The sequence below is a fragment of the Tyto alba genome, unplaced genomic scaffold, assembly GCF_018691265.1.
Source record: "Tyto alba isolate M040663 unplaced genomic scaffold, T.alba_DEE_v4.0 Super-Scaffold_5, whole genome shotgun sequence".
Classification (NCBI taxonomy): Eukaryota; Metazoa; Chordata; class Aves; order Strigiformes; family Tytonidae; genus Tyto; species Tyto alba.
The window spans coordinates 6,230,861-6,256,415 of record NW_024881326.1 but is presented as its reverse complement, the minus strand read 5'-3'; the positions used below and the strand labels follow the sequence as shown (position 1 = coordinate 6,256,415).

The following is a 25,555-nucleotide window of genomic DNA, read 5'->3' as shown; positions in this document are numbered from 1 at the left end:
TTTTTCCCCCCTGGGCACAAACAAGGGTAGAAAAGATGCTGAAGCAAACATGGTATCATGCAGAGGAGAAATCAGGCATTCTTAGCTGTCTTTGCCCAGGCTGCAGCTCCTGCCACATTACTTTTTGCGGTTGTCACAGCTTACTTTTATTTGACTTCAGCAGCTTGTAGGCATAACTCAGGGCAAACTTAGTCTTGATAATAATACTGGAGATATCACTAATACCTCCAAAGTAACACTTCTTGATTCTAAAACCTTTTCAGTCTTTGTTTTTAACGAGCTTTGAGACCCAAGAAGTACTCAGACAGCAAGGGAACAACACCCTCTGGAGTTCCCTTGTGCTGACATGCTTCAGAGTCCTGCCCTTTGTAAGCTGTTATTATTACAGCGTTGTTTTGACAGGATCCACAGACTTTCAGGTTCCCCTTGGCACCTGGAGCAATTTGCAAGCCAGAAATATGGCTGTGCCAGCTTTTTTGACCCCACTTCTGCTGGTTACTGTGGTGCAATGCTTTCAGTCATGCAACCATACCCACACTTTCTTTTACAGCTTTCAAATGCAGCAGTTTGCAGCTATGTAAAATATCAATGACCTGATAATAGAATTATATGCTTATATTGCTTTTTTTCACTTACACTGGTTTTATGCCTTTATTTCTGTAAGCTTTCTCTTGATCTGTGCTGTCATGAAGACAGACCAGGAGTCCAAAGACCAGCCCTCACTCCTCTAAGGTGCAGGACAATCTTCCTGGGAGCTGGTCAATGCTAGTTACTATCCCAGCAGTGTGCAACATCTCTGCAAGGACGGACATCATCACCTCTCGTGACTGCTGGCCTCAAACCTGCCCTGTACTCAAACTCCAGACCTGTGCAAGCCCATTTGGTCTCCCTCATCCTAAAGTTATGCAACATTTCCAAATATCCAAACCTGAATACACTGGGCAATGTGAAAGGCTTAGAATAGAGGTAGTAAAGACAGCTCCATGTAAAGCTCAATGATTATCGTTATTCACTTTATAACACCCAAAACCAACCTGTTACATCTGTGGGAGGTCCTTTACTTCACAGATTTTCAAAGGGTTGGTTGGTGAGAGGAAGAAAGCAACATACATATAGTACTAGCCCTGACAATTTTAAAAAAAATATCTAATGTAGGAATTGCCTCCATCAAAGAAGATATTTCTTAAATCACAGGCAGGTCTTGTTATTAGTGGATGTGGACCAACAACTGGATTAAAAGAAAAGGAGGGCCGTTGACTTCTCGGCCTGCCTCTGCATGCTCCCACCATGTACATTCCTTTCTCATCAGATCTTCTTGCACCTTGTACTCCAGAATGTAAGGGACCAGCTTTCACTGTCTGATTACTTATGGGAGCTCTGTAGTATATGCAGAAACCACATACACATATATTTATACAGACACAGTTATATATGCATATATAGGTACATATTATGTGTATATACATTCTTTATGCATACATTTTGGCCACTATGTCTCCTCAACAGATGAAAAAAGTTAGTTGTAGAAACTGATATATCTCAACCCGTTGCAGACTCCCACCAGTGTGGCAAAGATACGCTAAACATTTTCAGCAGCATAATTCAGTCCATCAGATACAAAGCCTCTGCCACAAATAACTCATCAACTACACTCCATGGCACTGAAACCATATTTAAATGAGAGAGATAATCAAAGGCTACTTGCACATAAGGAATAAAAAGTGAAGCAACCAGATAAGTTGGTTGCTTGGGGAAGACCGACAGGAGAGACTCAAAACAAGCCAGGCTGTCAGCTGGGAACCCATTCCCTGGAGAGCTGAAAGACGATCAGGTCTTTGAGGAGCTGGAGGAAGCCTGGGGGTGGCAAGGCAGCTTGAATGAGCTGGAGTTGCTGGGTGGATATGTACGGGGGCTTTGTGCACACACAGGCAGCATTTGGTGAGCGTGGGGGTTTCAGTTAGTTGAGCAGGTGTGTCTGAGAGCACCCAGGCTTAGGGCTGAGCTACCATCTTCTTGCTAACCATCCAATTCTTACAAAAATTTCTTCCTTCTTGCAATTTCTCATTACAAACAAATGATTAAAAACCCAATTTAAATCTGGCTCTGTATAGCAAATAGTATGAGAAAGTCATGAGCAGAAGTTTGTCAGGTCTTCTTCACTTCACCATCAAGTGTGTAACACTCTCTGCCTCAACAATCAGAGAAAAGGATGCAATTGCTGGAAGAGTTGATTAAAATGTACATAGTCTTTTACTCAGTAGTAATGCATTATTTATGGCAGATAATTGAAATAAATTGCTGTCTTGCAGGTGACCAATGCAAAAAGAACACTTGGGCTTTAAGGAAGAAATTGCAGTGTGACTTCATTGCACACTATCTTGCTTCTATGACTAATATTTAAAATTCAGTGATAGAACAATTTGATTAGAATATAAATTGGCTGTGATGAAACCGTCCTGCTTTCTGGTTGATATTCTAAAAATCACATTATATACCTACAAGATTGATTCATGAGCTCTCACAGACTTTTTTCCACCTGAGGTCCTAATCCTATGAGCCTCTTTTCTCTCAGTTCCTTGTTAAAGAGAGGCTACTTAACCTCTCGTCTACCCCTGGGAAAAGATTATTTTATCTTCTACCTGAAGATCCTTTTTTATCATCTTGGTTTTGCTTCAAAGTATGGATACTAGCCACTGTTTGTTCCTACATAGGTTATTATGGCTGAAATTATTTTGTATAGTCTTATGGTTTCCAAAGACTAACACTTAATTAATTGGGGGGGGCTCATTTTTGAAAGGACTTGAAAAAGCCTTGATAAAGGCTCTGTCCACTGTCTTTTTTGGTCTATTTTTCAGAAGCATGTACATTCTCTTAGTATACAGTTGTGCCTTTCTATACTCTTGCCACTCACTACCCTTTCAGTTAAGCTCAGAAAAGCACACAGTGAGAAGCCCCAGTTCCACTGAAGCCAGTGGCAAAAGGGTTGCTGATTTTGCTGGGACCATAATTTCCGTTCTAGTTAGTTTCTCTGGTACTCCAGCAAAGCCAAAGAAGAAAGAATATAAATTAAGCAGCAGAGTAAAAAGAACCAGAGAATAAAATTACTTTATACTGGAAAAAAATAACAGCTTTTCTGGGCTCTTTCATGAAGAAAAAATTAGAAAAAGTAATAATAAAGATTTTTTCTAAAAAGAAGAAACTCTGAAAGTCTTCTGTAAGGGAAGACCACAAATAAAAAATAAGGACCTATAAATTGCCATTTCTGCTTTGTATGGGTTTTATTCAGCAATTTCATGAATACACATAAAACACGTTTCTGCAAGACACTGAAAAACACAGTTCAGAGATTTGGAATATTTATGATGCATTAATTACACATAACTAGAACAGTGTATCAAAAGCTTCACACAGGTAGAGGACTAAAAGTAAATCAAGAGCAGGGGTAGTTTTGCAATAAGTTGCTGAAGTGAAAGCAAAGTTGTTCCTTTTTGGTGGCATGCAGCTCTCCAACACAAATAGAATATTGTGCATCTAGTATTGAAAAAAGCTAATGAGAAAGTGTTTTGTGCTTTCTGCTTCTGCAAGAATGCAGTGTATGCTGTTAGTTGTGTAGAGAAACACCTAAAGGGATAGCATGTCTTCCTCTGACCTGCAATATTAATTAATTAATTGGATCCATGTAATCCTGCAGTTGCTTTGTGATATCCTACTCTCAACCTGGCTTAAAAGTACTTCAGCCTAAAATCAATTTTGTTTTTATGCTGTCAGCTCGCTCCCCCTGTTTCTCACCCATTCATCAGATCATATTTTTGTCTTTCACATTTTCCTTTCCTTCCTCCAAATGCACTCAGTGAAAGTTCTGTTCAGGCTGTGCTTGCTCCAATGAGCAAACCCTCATTGCTGCTTTCAACTGAGGTCACCATGTCCTGGGAGCTTTTTGTTCTGCTCAAAAGGTTTCCACAATGCCACTGAAGCATATTGTGCCTGTGCAGATGCTGGTGGGGAGTGCCTGCAGCAGTTTTGGCTGCAGGAGCAACATCAGTGTTTGTTTTTTTGAGATATATACTACACTTTCAGGCAATTTTGCTCATCTTTACTCCTGGTTACTGGCAATCTGTCTCTCCACTATTTCAAGTAGGTCATCAACAGCATTACTTATTGCTCTCTCCCCTCTCTTCCATCATTCAAAGCAGGCTGTCCAGGACATGGCATTCTTGCCATGTGTGGCTTGCCTTTAAACCCTGTTCTAGAAACCTGCCTTTTTATTTGACCTATGCAAGCAAATTGCATATGTAAGTTACACTGTCACATTTTTATACGGGAGCAAAACATTTTGTAGTGTCACTGAAGTTTATGTGAAGCAACACAATATAGATGGTTCCCTCACATGGAGAACTGCTGAACAAAGGCTGATGAAGTGCAAATGTCAAGAAAAAGTCTTCAAACCAGACCTTTCATTTCTGAACACAGCAGTGACAGTTATTAACACCATCAATCAGGCCGGAGCTATTACTCTGGCACAGACTCATGCCTAGTGGGACTGACATCAGCAGGAGAACAAGGCCATGGTTACAGGCTAAGAGAAAGCTCTTGGGATTCATTTTCTGTTGCCTTGCAAATGTTTGGTCTCTATATTTGCAGTGACTGTGCTCAAGATTGGTTTAAACAGTTCCCAAATACTAACTGCTACCACTTGAACAGATATAAATGACCTGAGGTTCAGAGTGGTGGAAATTCAGCCCACATATTTCTCATGGGAGGAAAGATACAGGATGAAATTGCAAGATGGTAGAAATATCTGCTAATTCTCTCCTCAGCTTTCACCACAGCTATGGAGGCAGAAGAGCAGCGAAGCTTATCACTCAAGCTGAGTTGAAGTGTTTTTACTTTCACACAAAACCTCCCACAACGTCAATATAACTTCTATGAACACTGTATCTAATGAAGTCTGGTTTCCTAAGGACTTCCGTCTCATGGCTGACTGACTTGGGAGTTTAATAAGATCCAAGCACCGAATGAAGCTTTTCCTGTGAATGGGGCATTTATTAGATCGTGAGTGGAATCTCTGGAGTTTAATAAAAGAAAGTTTATGCTGCAATATTTCCTTTTGAAAGGGCACTTTAGGTCTTTCTCCTCCAACTGGATTAATATTTTTTTATGGAATGTGTAGGAATTTATTTGCTGTGAAGGCTGGTGTTCCTCTCCAAATTTGTTTAAAATTGGCCCAAGGTTTTGATTTACTGTGAGAGAAAGAATACTGACAGACAGACAGACATACCCACATAACGTGCTCTCATTTGCTATCAATAACCAGGCCAAAAAATTTCTGTATATCCTAGGGATGCAGCAAACACTAAGAGAGCGTGCACATTTAAGAAAAAGAGCAACATAGAGATGCCTCTGATCTAGACCACGATCAATCCCAAATTCATCAGGCACTGAAACAGAAAGATGATCCCCTCTTTTCCTTTTCACTCTTCATCCCAGTCTCCTCCCTTAGCACTCCTGGTGTGGCTTGTGGCCACGAGGCCCTGTCACAGGTCCTGCTGCAGGGTGGTCCCCCCAGCCAGCCCACTGCTGGTGCGAGTTTGGAGAGGAGTTAGCAGTGCAGCAAGTTGAGAAATCTGTAGGAGGATTTTAGATGAAAGCTTATGTCCCTGATTTAGAGTAGCTACAACAGTCTTCCTACCCAAAGGGTATGGGGAAAGTTGGAGATGTAGCAGGTAATTCTCTTCCCTTCAGCTGGGCTTCCATTTGACAGAAGGAGATATTCAGTAGGCTGTACAGGTGGGACATCAGTTAGCTCAATCCATGAAGCCTCCCATGCTCAGATGAAAAATTATAACGTTCAACATGGGTTTATTATTCATTTACTTAACCTACAACAAAACAGCTTCCAAAGAACAAATGAAGAATGGGAGCCAGGCCTAGAATAGTTTAAGGACCGAGCAGCAGGGGCACTCATCTGAGAAGTCTGGTAATCACATTCTGGGTGCTGTAGATTAGTGAGACGAATATTAAAAATAAAGGAACAAATGAAGATCAACACCACCTTTTGATATTCTTGAAAAAAGTTTTGCCTTTAAAATTTAGCTATTGATCATGTTCTAGTATTCAGGGTTTCAGAGGCAGCATTTTTTAAAAATATGACCAGCTCTATCAGAATGAAAGATACTGGAATAACTGATTTTAATGTAGGTGTCTGCTAAAATCCTGGCACCAAAGGTGAGTGTTTAGTATATACACATATATATTCATAAACCTAACTCTGAAGAGCCATTTTCTTTAGATTTGCTACTTACTAACTAATTTAAGAACACTAAAATCATCAGTGCTGAGAAGAAAAATCATCCAAGTTTTGTGCATGATGAAAAAGTACTGAGAACACTAGCATACCATATATATACCTCAATCGAATGTCCTTTTCCTTCTAAATTCATATTAACATCCTCACAGTGAAGTATGAGATTGAAGTAATTAGTCAGAGCTTGGTGGTTTATTTGCCACAATATATAATCTTTTCAACCCCAGCTGCCCTTCCCTCCCCCCTGGTATGAATGCAGAATACTATGCTTAAGAATGAGAAGGTGGTGAATAACAAACAGAATGATTAAGAAGTGTTTCCATCAAAACTGATATTGGAATAAATGATTAAACCCTTTCCTAATCAACACATTTATTAAAGTGAATGCCTTAAAGTGAAAGCTTGTCATTTATGGTAGTTTTTGCAATGGGCAGTTACTCTATATGCTTACTTCAAGAGTGCGTTTTTGTACTTTGGTAAATCAAGAAATACTGATTTTGAGCAAGTCGTTGATTTTATTGTCAGAACAAATTTAGCTTTGAGAATTGATTTTATTAACTTATTTCATAAGTCCCTCTAAACACACAGTTTGTGAGCAACCCACATTCTCTTGATGTGAATGCCATTTATAATCTAGCCAAAAAACAATTTAAGTGGAGATGGGCCAAGTTCATTCTTCATTTATGTTTATGCCATTCTGCAATAAACTCAGCAGTCTTGCAAGGATATACAATTGTTTCTGACTAAGTAAAAATATCATTCCCTTATTTTCACTGATATAATTTCAGATTAACATGCTTGACTTCAAGGGGATGTGATTATTTCAGAGAGTTTTCTGGTTATCAGCAACAATTTGGGAAGAAGACTACTGAGCAAATTTGATATAGCTGCTTTTCAGAACATGCATTCTCGGCATTTATTTCATGTCTGTGTTTTACTGTGTATGTGAAAAACTTCAAAAGTATGGATTTTGTGAAAAATTTCCATAAGTAGATTCACTTAAATCCCCACAAAACAAATTTTCCAAACAAGAAATTCTTCTGAAAGCTATATATACATCTGTACTTCAGACTGTCAACAATGTGACTTCACCTATCAATGACAGAATATTCTACAGTAAGTATTACTATACTTAGACTTAGAAAATGACGTTGGCCACTTTTTAGGGACACTTTAATACGCCATCATTTATTACATTGTTTAGAATATTTACTGGCAAGCATTTGTGATTTATCCAAAGATTATTGCAGTCTATGTGGTAAGAACATATCTAGATTTCCCAGAATGTTGAAACATTTGCAAAATTTTGAGAAACGGGCAGCAATAGTTTCCTGTAGGTGCTGCAGCATGGAAGCACCTGGACTGTTCATGGAAAAAAAAATTGCTTCTGCTTCTATGAAAAAAACGCCCTACCCCAGCTGAATGCTGATGTCCTGAGAGCAATATGAAGAAGAATTTGCTTTATGACATCCTTTTTCTCACCTATAATTTTTCAGAAGCCTTTTCTGCATGGCATTGGATCTATGTTGTAGAGTAAGGTAAACTAAACCTGTTTCTGACAAATAGCCAACCCACTAAAAAATAAGAATTTAGAGGTATTTGAATCTTCTCACATATCTGGCATATTTGATTTCAGCCCCAAAATTTTACGTTTTAAAATTAATTTTAATTTAAAAAATAAAATAATTTTATTTCTGCATTTGCCAGACCCCCTGCTGCACTTATTCACTCAAGGGTATTTGCATTTTTTAAAAGGAATTGACAACTATCAAAACTCACCATTTCAGATTTACTGAGACTTATTGTTACTGAGCAAAATGAGCAAAAATTTGAACACAAATACACAGCTGCACATCATACGGTCAGTGAAGCAATTATTTGTACAGCCGAGATGCAGATCACAAGGAAAAGGTAGGGAGCAGACATTGCACCTGGCACCATTCCCCGAACCTCAGAGATATCTCATCTGGTTGTTGGTGCCCCAGGCAGTTACATCCAAGAAGCGAGTAAATGTGCTTCAGGCAGCTGTAAGTCGGGTGAAGCATCGCTCCGGCCAGCTGGTGGGCAGCACTGGAGCCGGGGAGCACTGCTTGCGGTGCAGGGGCCCCCCCGGCACCTGCAGGGCTGGCTGCCCTGCCAGAAGAGGTGCCAGGGCAGAAGAGGGGCCCAGAAGCTGTATGATCTTAAGACAGTTACTAGGCTAGCTTAAGCTTGGGTTTAGCACAACTAAGCTAGTCGACCTGGTTCTGCTTTACATGGAATAATTATGTGTCTACTGGACCAGCGAGAATAAAAAGGCCTGTCTATTGCAGAACTGGGAACAGGGAGGCTGAGGTTCCTCTCCCCACATCTGAAAATACTTAGGGTACAGTGACATGTGGAATGGAACACAGACACCTTTTTCTGTTTTGACTCTGGTAATAAAATCCCCAAGTGCTTCTGTGACAGCAGCATTAGATTCCATCATCTGTCCCTGTAAAATCTGATAAGAACTACCCAAAACATTGACCCCACGTTCTTCATGTATATGTATCCAAGATCATAGTCACCTGCTATTACTCAAAGTCTACTTGGAAATGAGGAACAAGCTCTTACCATTGTTACTTAGTGTATTTTAACTGTGATTTTCCAATTATGAAGGACTGGGGAAAGGGCAGGGAGAAAATGAAACACAAAATTAACTGGATCCTGGCTATTAGCTTACACAGTCCATATTATAATTTTAATATGTTACTTGAATGCCTCAAGAGTTTTTCAAGTACAGCTTTTTGCCTATACTGAAGCTGATTAATTCAAGTATTTATTGGCAAAGGTCAATCCCTTCCTCATGCTATCTGTAAGCATAGCTCACTGACTAGTTAAGAGTACCATTTATGTTTCTTCATGTTTATCTAGGTATCTTTTTAAGCATAAACTAGAGATGTGATAAGTGTCTTGTAATCCTATTCTTTTACACTGCTCTTGAAGTAAGAACTGAAAAGCACTTTGAGAAATGTATTGAAATGCAGTAGCTTCGCTACAATACTGCAGTTGTGTAATTACTTATTGTAATGCTCCTCCATGTTTTAGAACAGACATAGATGTAAAGAGTATATATTTTTTTCATTTAGTAGTTCAAGCAAATCAGCCTGAATGTTGAACTAAGAAAGGCACTCTAAACTTCTGATAAACTCCTTAGAAGATCTATCTCAGAGTCATAAGCAACTTTCTGAAGCAATATGTATTCTTTATATAACCCACTCTACACATTCATATGCCATCTCCTGGAAAAAAAATCAAGTGTATAGTTTTGCATTTATATGGTACACCTTGAAATAATCATGTTGAATGGAGGATCCACTCCATATTGTGCAGTCCAGAATTATCTGATTCAACCAGCATATTCTGATATACAATCCTTGTACAAGAAACTAAGTTATCTGTCTCCATGATGTGTAGAAAAGTGACAACACATGAAAACCAGGTGTCTACCTGAGTGATGTCCATTCCAGAGTCACAGCTCAATGGCTGGGTTGATGTGAGGCCGTTCGAACCTATTATTGTTGTGATCACACCATTCTCATCAATTTTCCGAATCATGGTACCATCAACGAAGTAAATAAATCCATGCTTATCTACAGTGATACCTGGATGAAGGGAAAAGGTAAAAAACAGTGTTAGGACTGACATTATCTAGATTAAAAAGCATGAGCTTAAAATGTTTCTTCTCCTCTTAGACTCTGAATATCTGCTGATTAAAAAAAGTGTGACTTTTTTTTTTTTTTTTTCTACCCAGTACTTATTTGAGATTTATACAAACTGTATATGGAAAGATGATACTCATATATCAGACTGTCTTTGATTTACAGAGAATGAGGGAAGATATGAGGAAGAAACAGAACAAAACAGCAGAGGCTTTGCTTGTAATGTAATTCTATATACATAGAATTAGGCTCTTCAATAACTTTACTTCACATGTCCATTACGAAGTGTGACAAGACTAGCTTTTCTACAAACTTATCTTACAGTTGATTTTTCTTCATTTTCACTTTCTTAATTCTCATGCAGAGACAATTTTCTTTTTATTATTGTAGTGTCTGACTTATCAGAGTGTCTGAGCAAGGAAGAAGCACCCACAGAAAGTGAGAGAGATTTCTGTTGTGATATCGGCTAAACATACAAATGGTGCAAACCAGGCTTTGCTTAGCAGGCAAAAGGAGCATCTCTGCTGCAGAATGTATTGTAGTGCAGTGTTGCCCAAGATGATGTTCACGAACTGGAACCAGCTTCATGACAACAGTGGGCTTCAGCAGGAGATGGAGCAATTCTCCTGCTTCTGGATCTGTAATAGATCTAGTACCACTGCACTGCACTGTGCAGCACAGGAGAGACAGAGCCTGAAACAAATGCGAGGGTTATGCAGAGGAACGGTCATGGTCTTTTGTATTTCAGTGGGGAAACTGAGGAATGGAGGGCTTGCTGTCTCCCACCAGCAGTGTGGGGTACAACCATGTCACAACTCATGCCTAGCCTTGTTCTGTCTCAGTCTAACACTTTGTCCCCAGTTCTTCCTGCATTTATTTTGTTAGACTTTTCTATATTGCATGAACTGTAAGTGACATCTTTTTTCCCTGAAATGCTGAAAATATAGCTAGAAAAGCACTTCTATTCATGTTAGGTTTGTGAAATCCTTTCTACCAAAACGGCTCAATTTCTTGCTTTGAACTACTTCATAATTTCCCATTTAAAGTTGCATAACTTTGCAATTATAGCAGCTGCTGTGCACAGCCAAGCTATTTTAATAATGCATTTATGTTCTGCTACACAGAAATGAAAGGCAGAGGACTTGAACAGATGGTTTGGACAGTGGCTTATATGGTTCTTGATTTTTGTCCTCTGCATTTAGCACAACTGAAGGCTGCATGTACTCTGAATTTACAAAACACTTGTCTGCACGCCAGTTTAGGATCTCTCATAGCAATTCCACACACCCTTAAAAAAGAAGAAAAAACCCCAAACTGAATTCCCATTTCCCTCAGCCCCATTTCCTTATACTTAATTTAATTTCTTTAAATATATAGGACCAGTTATAGATGAAGGCAAAGGAGAGTGAGCAGTCTGGGGGGCAGGACCAGGCAGCCCTGATTGGGAAAATGCATCTCCCATGGGGCTGGGAGAAGGAGGACAGTCTCCCCAGGCCCCGAAATAAATCTGTACCTGGCAGTTGGAAATGCCTTGGGATTAGTTTGAGTTACATACACATTCGAGTGTAACACCCTTTCTCTTATAGTGTTAACACCCAGTGTCAGGGTCCCAAGACAAAGTGATCATGACCTCTTCTTTTCTAACAGAAAGCAGGAATAAAGTCTATACCAGTTTTTCTGTCATGGCCAGGAGGTTAGTGAGGGCTCCGCTCTCCCCTCCACCGGAGCAGGCTGACCTCCTGCGCCGAAGGGTTTCCATCCCTTACTCCAGCTGAGAGGGAGGCATTGAACGGGGCCACAAAGGCCTCGCAGGGGGACAGGCCTTTGGGTACAGCCTGCCATCATGTTCCCTACCGCCCAGTTCGTGTCTAGAGGTGCCTCTTCACTGCAGGTGATGTTTAGGCACCTTGCAAAGGTCTAAGGGTATCATCACAAAAAAGTCCAAAGGCCACAGCAGTTAACTTTAGCATCTAGCGCTTCTGCTATGACCAGCTTTCATGCTATCTGTTGGCACAGTGCTGGTAGTTGAAATGAATTCTTTTAAATTGTCAATTCAGTGCCTTCATCCGACTGTGAATTGCCATTAGAAGAGGGGTGTTCAGCATCCCATCACCTTCTCCGTCCAGAACAAAAATTGCCCTTGGACGGCTGAAGTCCTGCAGAGTACTGGGTTAGGCTACATTGCCTCGTTAAGTGAAACAGCTGATCATGGAATGTCCAGTTCTCCAGTACAGATGTCACCTGGGGATTGGAATCATCTGGGGGGGCTGGGTCAGTCACCCGGGGGGAAGTCTGGGAGGTTATAAAAAGGCTAAAGGAAGAACAGCCTGACTCCCACCTAGCCTGTGAGCTCACAGATCATGCCTCCTTGGTACTGGCTCCCTCAGAGAATCTTTACTCTTTAATTAGTAGAGCAAGAGTGATTTTGGAAACTACAGAATGACTGGAGAGCTCATGGCTGTTGTCTGCTTCTGAGAAGTCCAATTATAAATCTGAAGGTTTGAAAGTAAGCTGAGGTAAACTGTGCATCTGAGAAGCAAAAGGGTTTGTTTTGGTCTCGGGGGAGTGATCTGTACGTTCCAGTTTTTGGGAAGGGATGGCACCTCTGTCTGTCTTGCATGCATGCTAAAGACTTTGCACTGAAGAGACCTGTGCACACAAAAGGCCAGAATTAGGGGTGTCTGCAAGGCTGGAGCTGAGGGCTGGCTGCCTCCTCAGAAACAAAGGTTAGGTGTGCGAAGCAAACTGCAAAATCTCTTTTGATACAACTGAGCTGCTAAAACATCCACCCAAAACCCCCAACTGAAGCAAAAAGAAATCTAGCCTGGTTATTAATGACCATATAAACAATTAATATATAAATCTGATGAGGTTTTTACAAATGTTATTCTGAGGGAATGCACATGGCAGGAGCCACAGAGCAAACCACACTCAAAGGATTGCACCTTCTGTGGTGCATCTAGGGTCTGCAGAGGTTTTCATGACAATAGTTCCCAAAGGCCCAAGTCATGATCTGCAGTTTAGTTTGTACAAGGATAAATTTTCTTCTCAGAAAATGAGAAAGGCTATGTTGACTCTGCTATCACAATTTGGTGGCCACAAAGCAGATGGATCTGGGCTCTGAGGCACCTCTTGCTCTTCTCTTGCTGGGATGCTCAGGAGTTCCTGGGCTCTGTCCTGCTCTAATCAGCTTTATGCTGTAAGGCTGAAGCATGCTAAGGGATAATGAGGAAATGGAAAATCTGCTAGGAAATTATTCTAGGGTTTTTTCTTCAGGGATGCGTGAAGGTTGGAGACAAAGTTCTTTTCAGTTCCAGCCTCCTCCTACTTTCTTGGGAGTCTCTTCAAGAATCCTTTTGAGAAGAAAAAGCCATGCTGGACTGCTGTGGCAGGGAAGGTGTGAGGAGCAAGAACCACTGTATTTGACTCTTGTGGTATGCATGCAGCTATGATTGTTGGGGGTGTTTTTAATCTTACTGATATTGCATTGTGGAGCAATATTAGATGGGAATTTATTTGCTTTCCAGTGTGGTTCACAGGCTCAAATGAGAAACCTGATGTGGGTGGGAACTACAGTGCATGTGCTGTGACTTAGTCTGCCTTTGCAGAGGGGTGATGCTGCATGGTAAGCAAGGAGCTATGCTTCTCACCTGGACAGTGCAGCCCTGACTTGAATCCATGCCACAGATAACACAAGGCCAGGATCTATCACTAGGGCAAGTGTATCTTCTGTTTTACGCAATTTCCCTGTGAACAGATGGCTGTGTTGGCTGCAAACCGTCCATTATATAAAAATCAAAAATCATGTTGCAATGAAACGAAACTACTCAGCTGTGTTGCTGAATGGATTTCAGACACTGACTACATAAGAAACCCAAACATCCTCTAATGTTAATAGTTCACATTTTGCTCTCCAGCTATTGCAGAAAGGCAATCTATCTGCAAGGGAAGTACATATGCCAGTGTGATGGCATAAACAAGCCCATGTCTTCAGTATTTGTACTAAAGATAATAAATTCCTGGTACTTCCTAGTAAGCCAGTTTCTTCAAGTACCAGTGTGTATATGACCAACAATGAACTACTACTTCCACTGCTTACTCCTGTATGCTAAAACAACATGACTTTACCTATTTGAAAAAATTACTTATGCATTGCAGTCTTGTTGACAAATATCTCATATAAAGTATCCACTGGAAAACAAAATACAGATTCGTGGCTAAACTGCCCCAATTTATTCATTATTGGAGTTGGATTCATTAATTCTTCTGTCACATCTTGCATGATACTTCACATAATCTGTACTCCAAGAGCTTATTTTTAATCCTTTTCTGACGTACAGTGTAATGCAGAATTAAATCACACGCAGCACTTCAATTGTGCTGTAATCACGGAGGAACTCAAAGAGGAAACATGCACGTGCTGTGTAGTGAATTGCACTGAGTGCAAGTAGGAACACTGTATGCTCCCTGAGTGAGTAAAAAAGGTCATTTTTTAGGCATCCTTTCTTTACACAGAGTATGAGATGTAGTTTGTATTAGGCTTTCAGTCTGATTCTATTTTTTTTAAGGAACTGCAGCACTAAACTATATGCCCAGCTGACACTGTCTCTGGGCACAAGTATGTCTGATTGCATAAATTACAGACTTGGCTTGCTTGGATATAAGATTCCTCATTAAACACTAACATCTGAGTAAGGACAAAATAAACTTGTGCAAGGATTTAGTCTTGTTCTTTGACTCGGGGCTGAACACAATCTCTTTTTCCAAGTAAAATGTTTTGTCACTGGGACTGTCTTACATAGGACAATTGGATTTTGTACCTGAATGTAAAACAGTAGCTCTTGTGAATATCTATCCCCAGTAGATTTATGTGCAGGTACCTTGGAACAGTATTTATAACATTTAGAGGTGTTTTAATAAGTACTATTTAAATTCTGTTAACTAACATTAAAAATTAACTGCTGTTAGTGCAATCACACATGTCTACTAAGTTTCAACACTAGAAAGACTGCAGAAAGTTTTGCTCTTTATAACTGTTTTCTGCACAAAATAGTACTTAGTAGATGGTCTGGGTAGAACCATGATAAACACAGAACGCTGACTATAACCTCTCTTGTTATATGCTCTCAAGAGTGATTTTGGTTAAAGGGTTATTTCCTTTGACAGATCTGCCTTAGTGCACACATCTACATGACTACATATGCAGCTAACACTTTGAAGGCAAACTGATTATTTTTGTGTGTAGTTCTTCTGGGTATAAATTCAAAATATACATTTTTATTATACCTATGATCTGTCAGTCTAGAAATTTTGGCATTTCAATGTTAATGGAGCTAAGCTTTTAGTGCTAAAAATATGGATTAAAAGTAATACAGTAACTTCCCCATTTAGATGTTTTCTTCCCCTCCTCTTAGATCATAGCCTGAACTTCCATTCTAAGACTCTTTGGGAACAAATCCTTTTCGAACACAACAATAAACAGCAGCTAGAGCTGCATGTTGCTCGCTTCTGGAAATTCTACTTTACACTTTTTGCTGTGCTAAAAACTTCACCAATAAGCATTTTGAATTGAAAACTTCTAATTAAACTTCTGAAGAATTTGTAAAAAGAACATCTAAAACTACTGGTAGGGACTGATAAAAGAGAACGACACCTTCTGCTGAAGAAAAACTGTATTTAGAAGGAACTTGCGATTCTCATAAAACTTTTAATAGGACAAAGTGAATCAAATTGGTTAATTACCATTTTAAGGATGGTAAAAGGGCAAATTACATGCCATCCATTTCTAAACTTCTAAATGTCTCCGGTGCTTTTAATTAAAGCTGCCATCTAGAAACTACTAAAGTGATTTTATGCAATTAGTTATTTATAGGTTACCATAATACACTACTCAAAATATGATTCCAAGTGATTTGCAGTCTGTTGCTTTGTGATCTTTGTCATCTTTACTTCATTACTGTCTCACTACTAGAGGCAAATTATTCAGCAGTTCTTTGTTAGCTGGAACATGACTTCAGTACTTGCACTTGCATGTTCTCTTTAGATACATAATAGTAGAGTTGGAGCAAACAGCATTTTTAACTTCTGACCGAATGAAAATGTTCCTCTTCCAGTCTGGGACATGATGACTGGGGTCATACTTGATGTTGACAATGGTTAGCAGAAAAATTAGTAACTTATGCATTCAGATGAAGGTTGGATGACATTTAGGAAAACTTGCTGTCCAAAAAGTTTTCCTTAAATGTTCTACAAGATTACCAGATTTTTGAAATCATGGGTAGCTGAGACTACAGAAGTGAAAAATAATGAATAAATTTTGCTGAATCAAAATGGCATGAGATGAATCTTTTGCTGGTTCTATGATGCATTCATGACAATGATTCAAGGCTGTAAATCACTTTGGTTTGTCTACTACTTCATATATTGCTAATGAAACATCTCACCCCATTCTGCTTTCTTTTTTGAATTGTATGGAAGGGTTGAAAAGGTCTTAGAAATTAGAATAGCAAGAAAGTAGAATAGCAAAGATTGGTGAATAAATAGTATTGATGATTACCTGTGACATGGGGGGTCTTATTTTCACAAAAAAGCTATATTAGGAATTTCGTGTGCATCAGGAAGGCGTCAGGAATCTTTTAGCTGAGCAGGAACAGGCCCTAAACAGGCTACTGTCATTTGACAAATGTAAAGGTTTAATCTGAGCAGTTGTTCTTGCAGCTTTATTTACTTTAGAAAGTATTGCTGCAGATGGTGAGCCACAAGACTGATTATTTCAGGATGTACGCTACTGGGGTGAACACATTTCAAAACCAAGATTATTTTTTTAGTAGTATTGCCTTATTAATATAAAGCAAAATGAATAAAACTATATTGTGGAACTGATTTTTAATTTAAGCTTTCATTTGTGTTGCCATGGTCTGAGTGAAAAAGGTTCTTTGTTACAGCTGTGTATAAGGTATTTTTATGCATGGGATTTAGAACTTACTCCAACCTTCTACATTTTCGTGGTGCTTACTTTGAGGTCACTGTATCTGTGGTGAGGTCACTGCACTACATTCAAGTACTCTGTACTCAGTGTGCAGTTTTTAATTTCTTGAGACATTGACTGTACACACAGCTTGCACAGACAGTGTGTGCTTCTGTCTTCTAGTTCTAGAGCCTGGTCTGCATCCAGGAGTCAAAAGGCAGACACTGCTGGACCTTAGATGCTTAAATCTTAGGATTTAGTGCTAGGGCTTCCAAATGTTGTAAATCTCTTCTGATGCTTAGGGTTCAATCACTGGAGGGACTTACTGTTTTCAAAAAACTTAGTCTGGGTTTTCACCACAGATGTCCTGTGTGAATGCTCCAAGTTGGTCACAGATAAAAGGTAACTAAAATCAGATGTTAATCTAAGACACTTTTCTTAGTATACTGACTGGGAGACACTGTAGCTCAGCAAAAAATGTGGTAACTTGATTGTCTCAGCATCTTGCTGCCTCTGTCAATTAAACTTGGAAAGTCAAATCTATTGACATGTCTAAAGCCCACTGATTTCAGAAGGGCAGGGTAGGTAAGTGTTTAATGCCTTTGATCCAGGCATTGGCTTTGCAGTGCTATGTAGAAGAACTCCCAGATATTTTTATTAATTTTAGTGCTTCTTAACTGCTCCAATACTCAATGATTAATCTAGTTAAAATCAGGATAATATCCCTCAGTGCCTTATTATAAATACTAATCCAGATTGTTTAAATGATAGTGTTGGTGACTAGATGTGCCATAAACACTTTTTTTCAAAAAATCCCCAAACCCACCAAATAGAATTCCTCACAGCAAAATTAAAATCTGTTACTTGGAAAAGTTCAAATGATTGGAATTCAGTCAATGATTAATACCTTGTGTAGTTACTTCTTCATTTTCAATATCTTTTTGTGTAATAAATGTGTTCAGCTTGTCACAGATCTTATTTTATGTCCCCACCTTGTATCATTTCACATTCTGCTTAAGTACTTGGTCATCTATTACATGACTCATTAGTCTGAGATCTCTACAGAATTAAAGAAAGTTGCAGTAAAAATAATATATTGAAGTTCAAATTTCAACTACATCACCCATGCATGCTTAAAAACATCTTTCAAAGTCAGCTCAAGATACAATAGTACAAGATTAATGTTCACTAAGCCCCATCTCTAGTCCTTCACAGAGATGTGGGAACAGACTGAACAAAGTTATATGTGTTTGTTACCTGCAAAATAGAAGTTGTGGAAAGCAGATTAGATCATAATTAGTGTGACTTCATGATGTTTTCTTGTCTGGCATTTAATTCCTGGTCATGAAGCAAAGGCAGTCTTTCCAAATAAAGGTAATGAGAAATAAGTTGGTGAAAGATGTAAATCATTAAATAATAACCTAGGATTGCCCCAAAACCTGCCTGCATACCCACTGAAGTAGAAAAATAGTTGTGAGTTCAAAACAGTTAAAACAGAATTTGAAACAACCTTAATTCAGAAAAGTAAATGCGTATTTGAATTTCCACTTATTAACATACTTCTGAGGATGTTACATTTCTTATCAATTTTGTAAATGGATAAATGGACTCATACAAATAAGCCCTTATTCAGTCAAAAGCGGCCATTAGCAAAAATGAGAATACAACTTTTGAGCTGTAACTAAAAAAGGTCAGATGACCACTAAATGGAGTTCTTTCTCAGATATTCTCTTTCTACCAAGTAAGAGGTAAATTTAAATTTCATTTATAAAAGGAAAAAAAAAGCAATACTCAGGACAAATAAGAAGGTGAAGGGAAAAAACTAAAAATTTTTCTATATTAGCCTAAAAAATAAATGCTAATCTTGTCTAGTCATTGGTAATGCAAATGATTATATTTAATAATCTCTTGACAATTATTCTGTCTTTATTTGCGTTATCAGGTACCTATTCTCGCACAGTAAAAATCGCAGAGGTGAGAAATAGAAGGAATTAATTTATTTCTGTGGTCAAATACTACATAACATTGTGTTGCTTTGTGTTCAAGTATTTTTAAACACGGGTAAGCTGGTGTGTCTGTGGACTCACCAAAATTTTTGTCAGTGTTTCCTGACTCCTAGAAAAAATATATTTCTGTGTGCTGTTTGAATGCTATTCCAGTAGAAATGTGACATCATCTGACTTGACTAAAAATAAACCAAAAGATCCTCTAAAATTATTTAAGTATATGAGACTTTCAGGTTTCTTAATAAATAATAGATCTATGGGTACCAGGCAAGTACTTCCTACTACTTTCAGAGGTTATTCAACCTCTTACAGTTTAGAGGAAAACAAGATAATTAATATACACAGATAATTGTTCATACTATGCTGGTGAGTACAGGTTGATGCTGCATTTTCTTAGGCCCTGTACAAAAGGGCATGTGGCAGTGCATGGTGCCCTGAGATTAAAATCCAAAACATAACAAATCTGACAATTTGAAACTGATTTAGTTTATACTAGATGCATAAATCTAAAGCATCTGGGAGCCATTACCTGAATTTGCCAATATATGAGCCATTGTCTGTTAACAGTTAATTTTTGAATATTTGCTGGTGGTTCCAGAACTCATGAATTGTACTTTTATACCTCTTAATTTCTTTACGACTAGAGCGTTCTTTTAAGGAAGCCAGCCATGCATGGGTATTTTTAAAGAAAATGGCATATTACAAATTTTCACCAACATACTTCCCCAATAAGAAAATAAGATAGAACAACTAATTGTATTGTAATTAGATAGAATCAATTGTAATCAGCAATAAAACATCGATCATTTTCCTGCTAAAGGATCTGAAAACATGTTTTCTACTATTTTTAGAATTGATTCATTACATTAATTAGCTGCCTGAAGATTAACATTTATTTGTATTTACCTCACACTTACCTTCTATCATTAAAGACATGCTAAAGTCATTCTATAATTACAATGTATCTCTTGCTAAGCCTTAAAACAGGATTATTTGCTTGTTTTAGAGACGCTTCTGCCTTGGATATACATTCTAATTTCCTACTGATATACAGCCTTCCTTTATTAGCTCAGGAAAAATCGAAACCCTTCCTTAGAGCTAGTCATTAGGAGGGAGTGGTGTGCTACAGGGGAAGCATGCTAAAAGCTCACTCAGGGCTCTGCCTTGGGAGCTGCTGAGTACCCTTTGTTCCAGGGATTTCAGTGGGAGTTGAGGGTGATCAGCTGCTTTAGAGCACCAAATCCAGAGACTTTATCACAGCTCTAATGCATACTGCAAGGGGATTAATTGTGGCGCTGGTGGGGATTCAAGGCTTCACATGTATTTTTCCTGTGACAATACAGGATGCACTCTGACAGGAAGGCTGCAGAAAAACGCTTATTTCATGGGCAGTAGGTGAGATGTTCATATTTTGCAAAGTGCATGTAATAAAGAAGGACAAACTAGAGTTTCAGATGAACCTGATTTTGCTGGCTGTTTGATTTGAAGATCTCTGACTTAATGTGTATGAGTTAACTCCATTAAAATTACAAGTATCACATGAATGCATAAAATCGAAAAAGTGGACTTTGCAATCATATTATTTGCTTAAAAGTTAAATATAATTAAATGCTGCCACCTTGCAATTGAAAGGTAATAAGAGGAGTGTTGACACACAAGGAAAGAGTATTTCAGAGGATGCTAGCTGGAGCCTGCTGCTCATGCTCTTTCTCATAAAGGACTGGTTGTATTAAAAACATGAGTGAGCTTTATGAAATGATTTGGCTTGCTTATAGTTGGTTAAATCATCACCTCCAGAACCATTTTTGTCCATCTAGTTGCATCCGAGTTTCTAAATAATGGAAGGAAAGAGCAGATGACCAATACCAAGTACTTCAGATATGTTATTTTCTTACCTCTTGGACTGTTGAGAGAGGCCTCGGATGCCTTTCCACCATCTCCGCAGTGACTCTGGTCAAATGGAAGGCACTGATCACCTGTTCCTGCCACCACATCAGCATTTTTGGCCAGATCCTTTGTTTCAATGAGAGATTTTGCTTTGTAGACTTTTCTGGTGTTGGTGTCTGACAAGTAAAGGGATTCTGACACTGGATCAACAGCCAAGTAATATTTATGTGCAGGGCTTGTGCTAAAACAGAAGAGCATCAATGTTAAATAGTTTTTCTTTTTAATCTCTGTTCATGGAAGCATAACAATTGTATTCTACTTATCTGAAGACATATGCTCAATGATTTGGAGATGACAGAGGCATAAGTAAGACCAGCTTTAATGTAGCTCACGCAAGCACCACTGTTGAGAAGGAAGGAACTAATACCAGCTGCAGAGCCTGACCAGCCAGCTATGTATCCGTGAGCTCAGGCAGAGAGTGGTATTGGTGGAGTCAGTCTGTCCATCAGTACTGAGCCACCCACTATAAAGCTAACTGAAGAGACTTCAGCTTAGTCATAATGATTACTATCAAAAGCAAGCTCATTTTTCTATACCTGTTAAGTCCTAGTACTCTTGGTACTGAAAACAAATCTACAAGTTGCAGCAAAGTGAATCACAGACTGTTCTGCATGGGCACAAATACCCACTCTTGGTTATTTTTATCTGTTTCTAAACCTTAGGAAATATGAAGGTGTGAAATATGGTGCCTTAATTCATGCTGACTGTATTGTCAGGAACAAGGCAGAAGGCCAAGTGCTGTCAGTGCAACTAGGCATGAATTAATGTACCATAATTCATGCACTGAAGTGCCTTATTGAGATTATAAAATGTTATTTAAAAAAATATTTACATATGTTAATTAAATGGTGAGGATCATAAATTCTAATTGGAAAACTGGGCTGCATCTTATTAACCAGTAAGACATTTGTTTCTTTTTCAATGTAAAGTTAATTTCCAGTTTGAGGAAATTGCCTAAGCACATGGCACACCGTGCTAGTGTCCTGAGACTGAAGTGTAGTCCTGATTATAAAATAAAGTAAAAATCCAGATAGTTGTAGATCCTTTAAATCATGATTGGTTATTGGAATGGTGGGAGATAGGCACAGGCAGAGTGGTGGCCAATGCCTGGCAGAACATTTAGGTGCTCAGACAGTACTTTTATCACTGCCACGTTTCTCTGGGGGAGGATGAGATTTCTGAACGGTGGCTGGGCTAGACACTGACCTGCCTGCATCCCTTTTAACTTGATGGGACTTTTCTATTTGCTATATTGATATTTTTTTGTTGCTGTTAAAGTGACATTTTATTAACATTGATGCAATCAACTAACACAAGATCACTGTAACAAATCTAGGAAATGAGTTACTCAGCTTTGTCAGTTCTATTTGTGGTTGGTTTGACAATGCTCTGTGTGCAGCTCCTTCTGCAGGACTGGGTTTTTGTGCCACAACAAACCAGGAAAGGGAGAATCTAGATAAAATAGAACTGAAGAGCTGGCAACGGTTCCAGGACAGATATGTAATGTCTGAGATGATACTGACTTATTTTACTGACTCAATTTCAGGTGGATGGAGCTTCTTTAAATATGAAGATTTTGCTTGGCTAAGGCAGGTACTAAGCTTTATTAATCATCTATTAGACAGTTCTATCTTACTGAGCAGTGTTGCAAAACAATGTAAAAAATACTAATATCTTTTATTTTAGCTATCTGCTGAGGAGTCTATATATTGCTAATGAACTCCTAACAGATGATTAGCTGAAATCTTATTTCTATTTATCAGTGATAAGGCTAATGCTGTACCATGATAAGGATGATATTTTGGGCTTATTTTTCTCAGTTTGCATTCTCCACCCAAAAAGGGACAGAAACTACTCAGCTTCTTTGAGGACAGGGCCACAAGCTAGGCTAGCTTAAAGCTGACCTTAGTCACAAACATCTATAAAAGAAGGGGGGAAAGGATATTCCCACAGTTGGGGAACAGATGTGAAACCCTGACCAGGGAGTGAGAGAAGAGTGGTATGATGAAAGATGAGCAAGAGGATGAGCTAAAAGCAATTGATGCTGAATTATGTGTCACCAGTATTATAAAATTTTGTTTCTTCAAAACATTAAGAATCATTTGTGCTACGTGGAGTGAGCTCAGAAGAGGTTGGCCAGACAAATGATGGCTTTTTATTAAAATACTTCTGTGGAAAAAATTGTAAGGAGAATTCTAGATGTTAAATAAACATATTGTTCATCATGTAGAAACTGCAGAGAACCAGGGCTAATTATACTTTCTCCTTGTAGACACATTTTCTGTCATCCTTACTGTTAAATTTAATAGAATGGCTGTTAAAAAACTCTTCATGTTTATGCTTAAAGCCTTGCATGCTAAAATGTTTCAATTTTTAAAGAGTATTAGTAAAAAATGGAACAAAATAACATACTTGTTACTTTTGCAGAAGTTTGCAATCAAATCTAAATCTGAGTCTATTTAATTTAGCCTATTAAAAACTACATCAAGTAGACTAGGATTTAGAGTGAATCTTTCCAGAACAAGTTACTACTATCCTGTAGTAAAATTTTTCCCTGTAACCTCAAAGGCTAGTTTCCATTTTTACCAGCTATGAAACAGCTTTGTTATTTCTTATTAAAATCTTGATGACAAGGAAAATAAATGGGGTAAGTTGTTTTTAAACAGTCACAAATAAGATCAATGGCCTTCTCTGTTTACTGGTCTCCAAACTCTATCCCTTTTTACACAATATTTTCTTTGTCCTGGTAAAAAGAACCCTTTTTAACTGCTCCTTTTGAGACTAAAAATTGTGTTGAGAAACTGGATTTTGAAGCCTTTTCCTGTCATGAGCCTCTGACACCTTTTAATTGTTGCTTCCATATATTTCTTTGAGTATCCTAGAAATTTCCACTATGACTATGGCCTTAACAGCCTCAATAAAGTGGCATACAGTGGGACTGCTGAGTACTTCACTGTAACCTCAAAGACTACATTAACTTCAAGTGATTTCCTCCTATTTTTCAAAGATTTCACTTGGACAGAAATTATAATTAATAAGGTTGGGGTACTTTAGTATTGTCACAACTTGATTTAATTAAGATTTAAGCTCATCTCAAGAAAACAGTACTAGTGAGCAGGTATTAAAAATTCTACTTTACATAATAAACCCCTGAATTTAAAACTCGATTGATATTCTGAATGCATTATAGAGTAAATAAGTTAAATTTGTTCCTTTAGTTGACAAAGAAAGATAATGGTCAGTTTAAAGCAAATGGAAACAATCCTTCAGTTAAAAAAAATAGAACCATGCACTTACCAACTAGGAATTATTCTTTCTTTTTAAGTGTTTGTTGTAAAATATATGAGCTGTGACATCATCTGTAAGTAGGCTGGCAAATAATCTATAGTATTCAATAGCATTCTTGTGGCTAAAGTGAGTAATTCCAACCAGTTCTCTCATCCTGCAAATATACGTTCAGTCCGCACTCTGCTTCCTACTATGCCATGAAGCTGTCAGCTTGGGTTGTACTATTGCTGGTTTATTTATCTCATTTAAGTACTGAAACGCGAAGAAGTTTGTTTCTAAGGATACAGAGTGCCTTGCTATCTCTTTCTAACATGCAACATCATTTCTGCAGCTGGATTGTTGTAATAAACTCCCTCATCATCTGTCGCTGAAGCCTAATGTGCAATGTTAATTCTTTTAAAGAAATTTCTACATTGCAATGACAAAATGCTACCTGGAAAGGGGGGAAGCTACTTCCTTTTTGCTTTGGCTGGAGAAGCAAAGGACTGAGCTGTGACACAGCATCCTCAATTCTGGGGTCTGCTGCGCACCCTCTGTAACTGGCAGGTTTTAAAGTTTGTAGTATCCTAGAATTGCTACTCTCTTCTGTGACTCTGAACCCTTCTTTTATTATTTCTTTGTTGCTGAAACTCCTTGGTTGGCTATACATATGATCATTCAAACACCATGTGAAATGAATATGACAGCTATGAAATGCATTCCCAGCTTTTGAGTTTAAACCTTTCCAACGCTGCTGGGTGATCAGCAAACTGATTTTTAGAGGGAGACTTCATTCCTTCAAAGGGAACACACCAAACCTACTTTCCCATGAACAAAGGTGAATTTAATTAACACTTGTGTTTATTAAATTCACAGTGTTTCTGTATATCCAGACCTCTAAAAGCACTTTTGTAAGACTGTTACCATAAACATTGTTCACGTATTATTGCTACTGTATTTTACTTACCTGTGTCTCGTGTCTCTATTCCTAGCAAGATAGATTGGTTCAGGTTTTAAAAAAAAAAAAAAAGGAAAAGACAAGAGATGTTAGTCCTCAACAAAACTGTGTTCTTTGCCTGACCGCTCACAAAGCTGTATCCCAGTAATAAAATATTGCTTATCCTGTTACTTAGTATTATTTCTTTCTCTCAAACTGCTTCCTTTCCACTGCCTGCACATTGTCAAGTTAATTCTGAACAATCAGCACACATCATCATCACCATCAATGTTAGCTAGTTGGGAGATTCATGGGTGTTAATTAAGAGAAATTTAGTGTATCAGTGTTGAAATCTTTCTCGCCTTCCTCTCTGGCCCTGAAAGGGACTGGGAAGCTGCAGCAATAATTACAGGGGAGTTGTTAATGGTGGCATAGGCCCAGCCT

The 25,555-nt window shown here is 38.4% G+C and overlaps 1 protein-coding gene across 5 annotated transcripts in view; it reads right to left on the bottom strand.

Annotated features, from left to right (window-relative positions):
- Window positions 1–25,555, bottom strand: part of TENM1 (teneurin transmembrane protein 1) — a 343,154-nt gene that overhangs the window by 38,075 nt on the left and 279,524 nt on the right. For all 5 annotated transcript variants that reach the window (XM_042807094.1, XM_042807096.1, XM_042807095.1 and 2 more), the window contains 3 exons: window positions 25,142–25,162; window positions 20,856–21,088; window positions 9,776–9,930 (listed from right to left, as the gene is read on the bottom strand). In XM_042807094.1, the coding sequence (XP_042663028.1) occupies window positions 9,776–9,930; window positions 20,856–21,088; window positions 25,142–25,162 (409 nt within the window). The remainder of the gene's footprint in view (window positions 1–9,775; window positions 9,931–20,855; window positions 21,089–25,141; window positions 25,163–25,555) is intronic.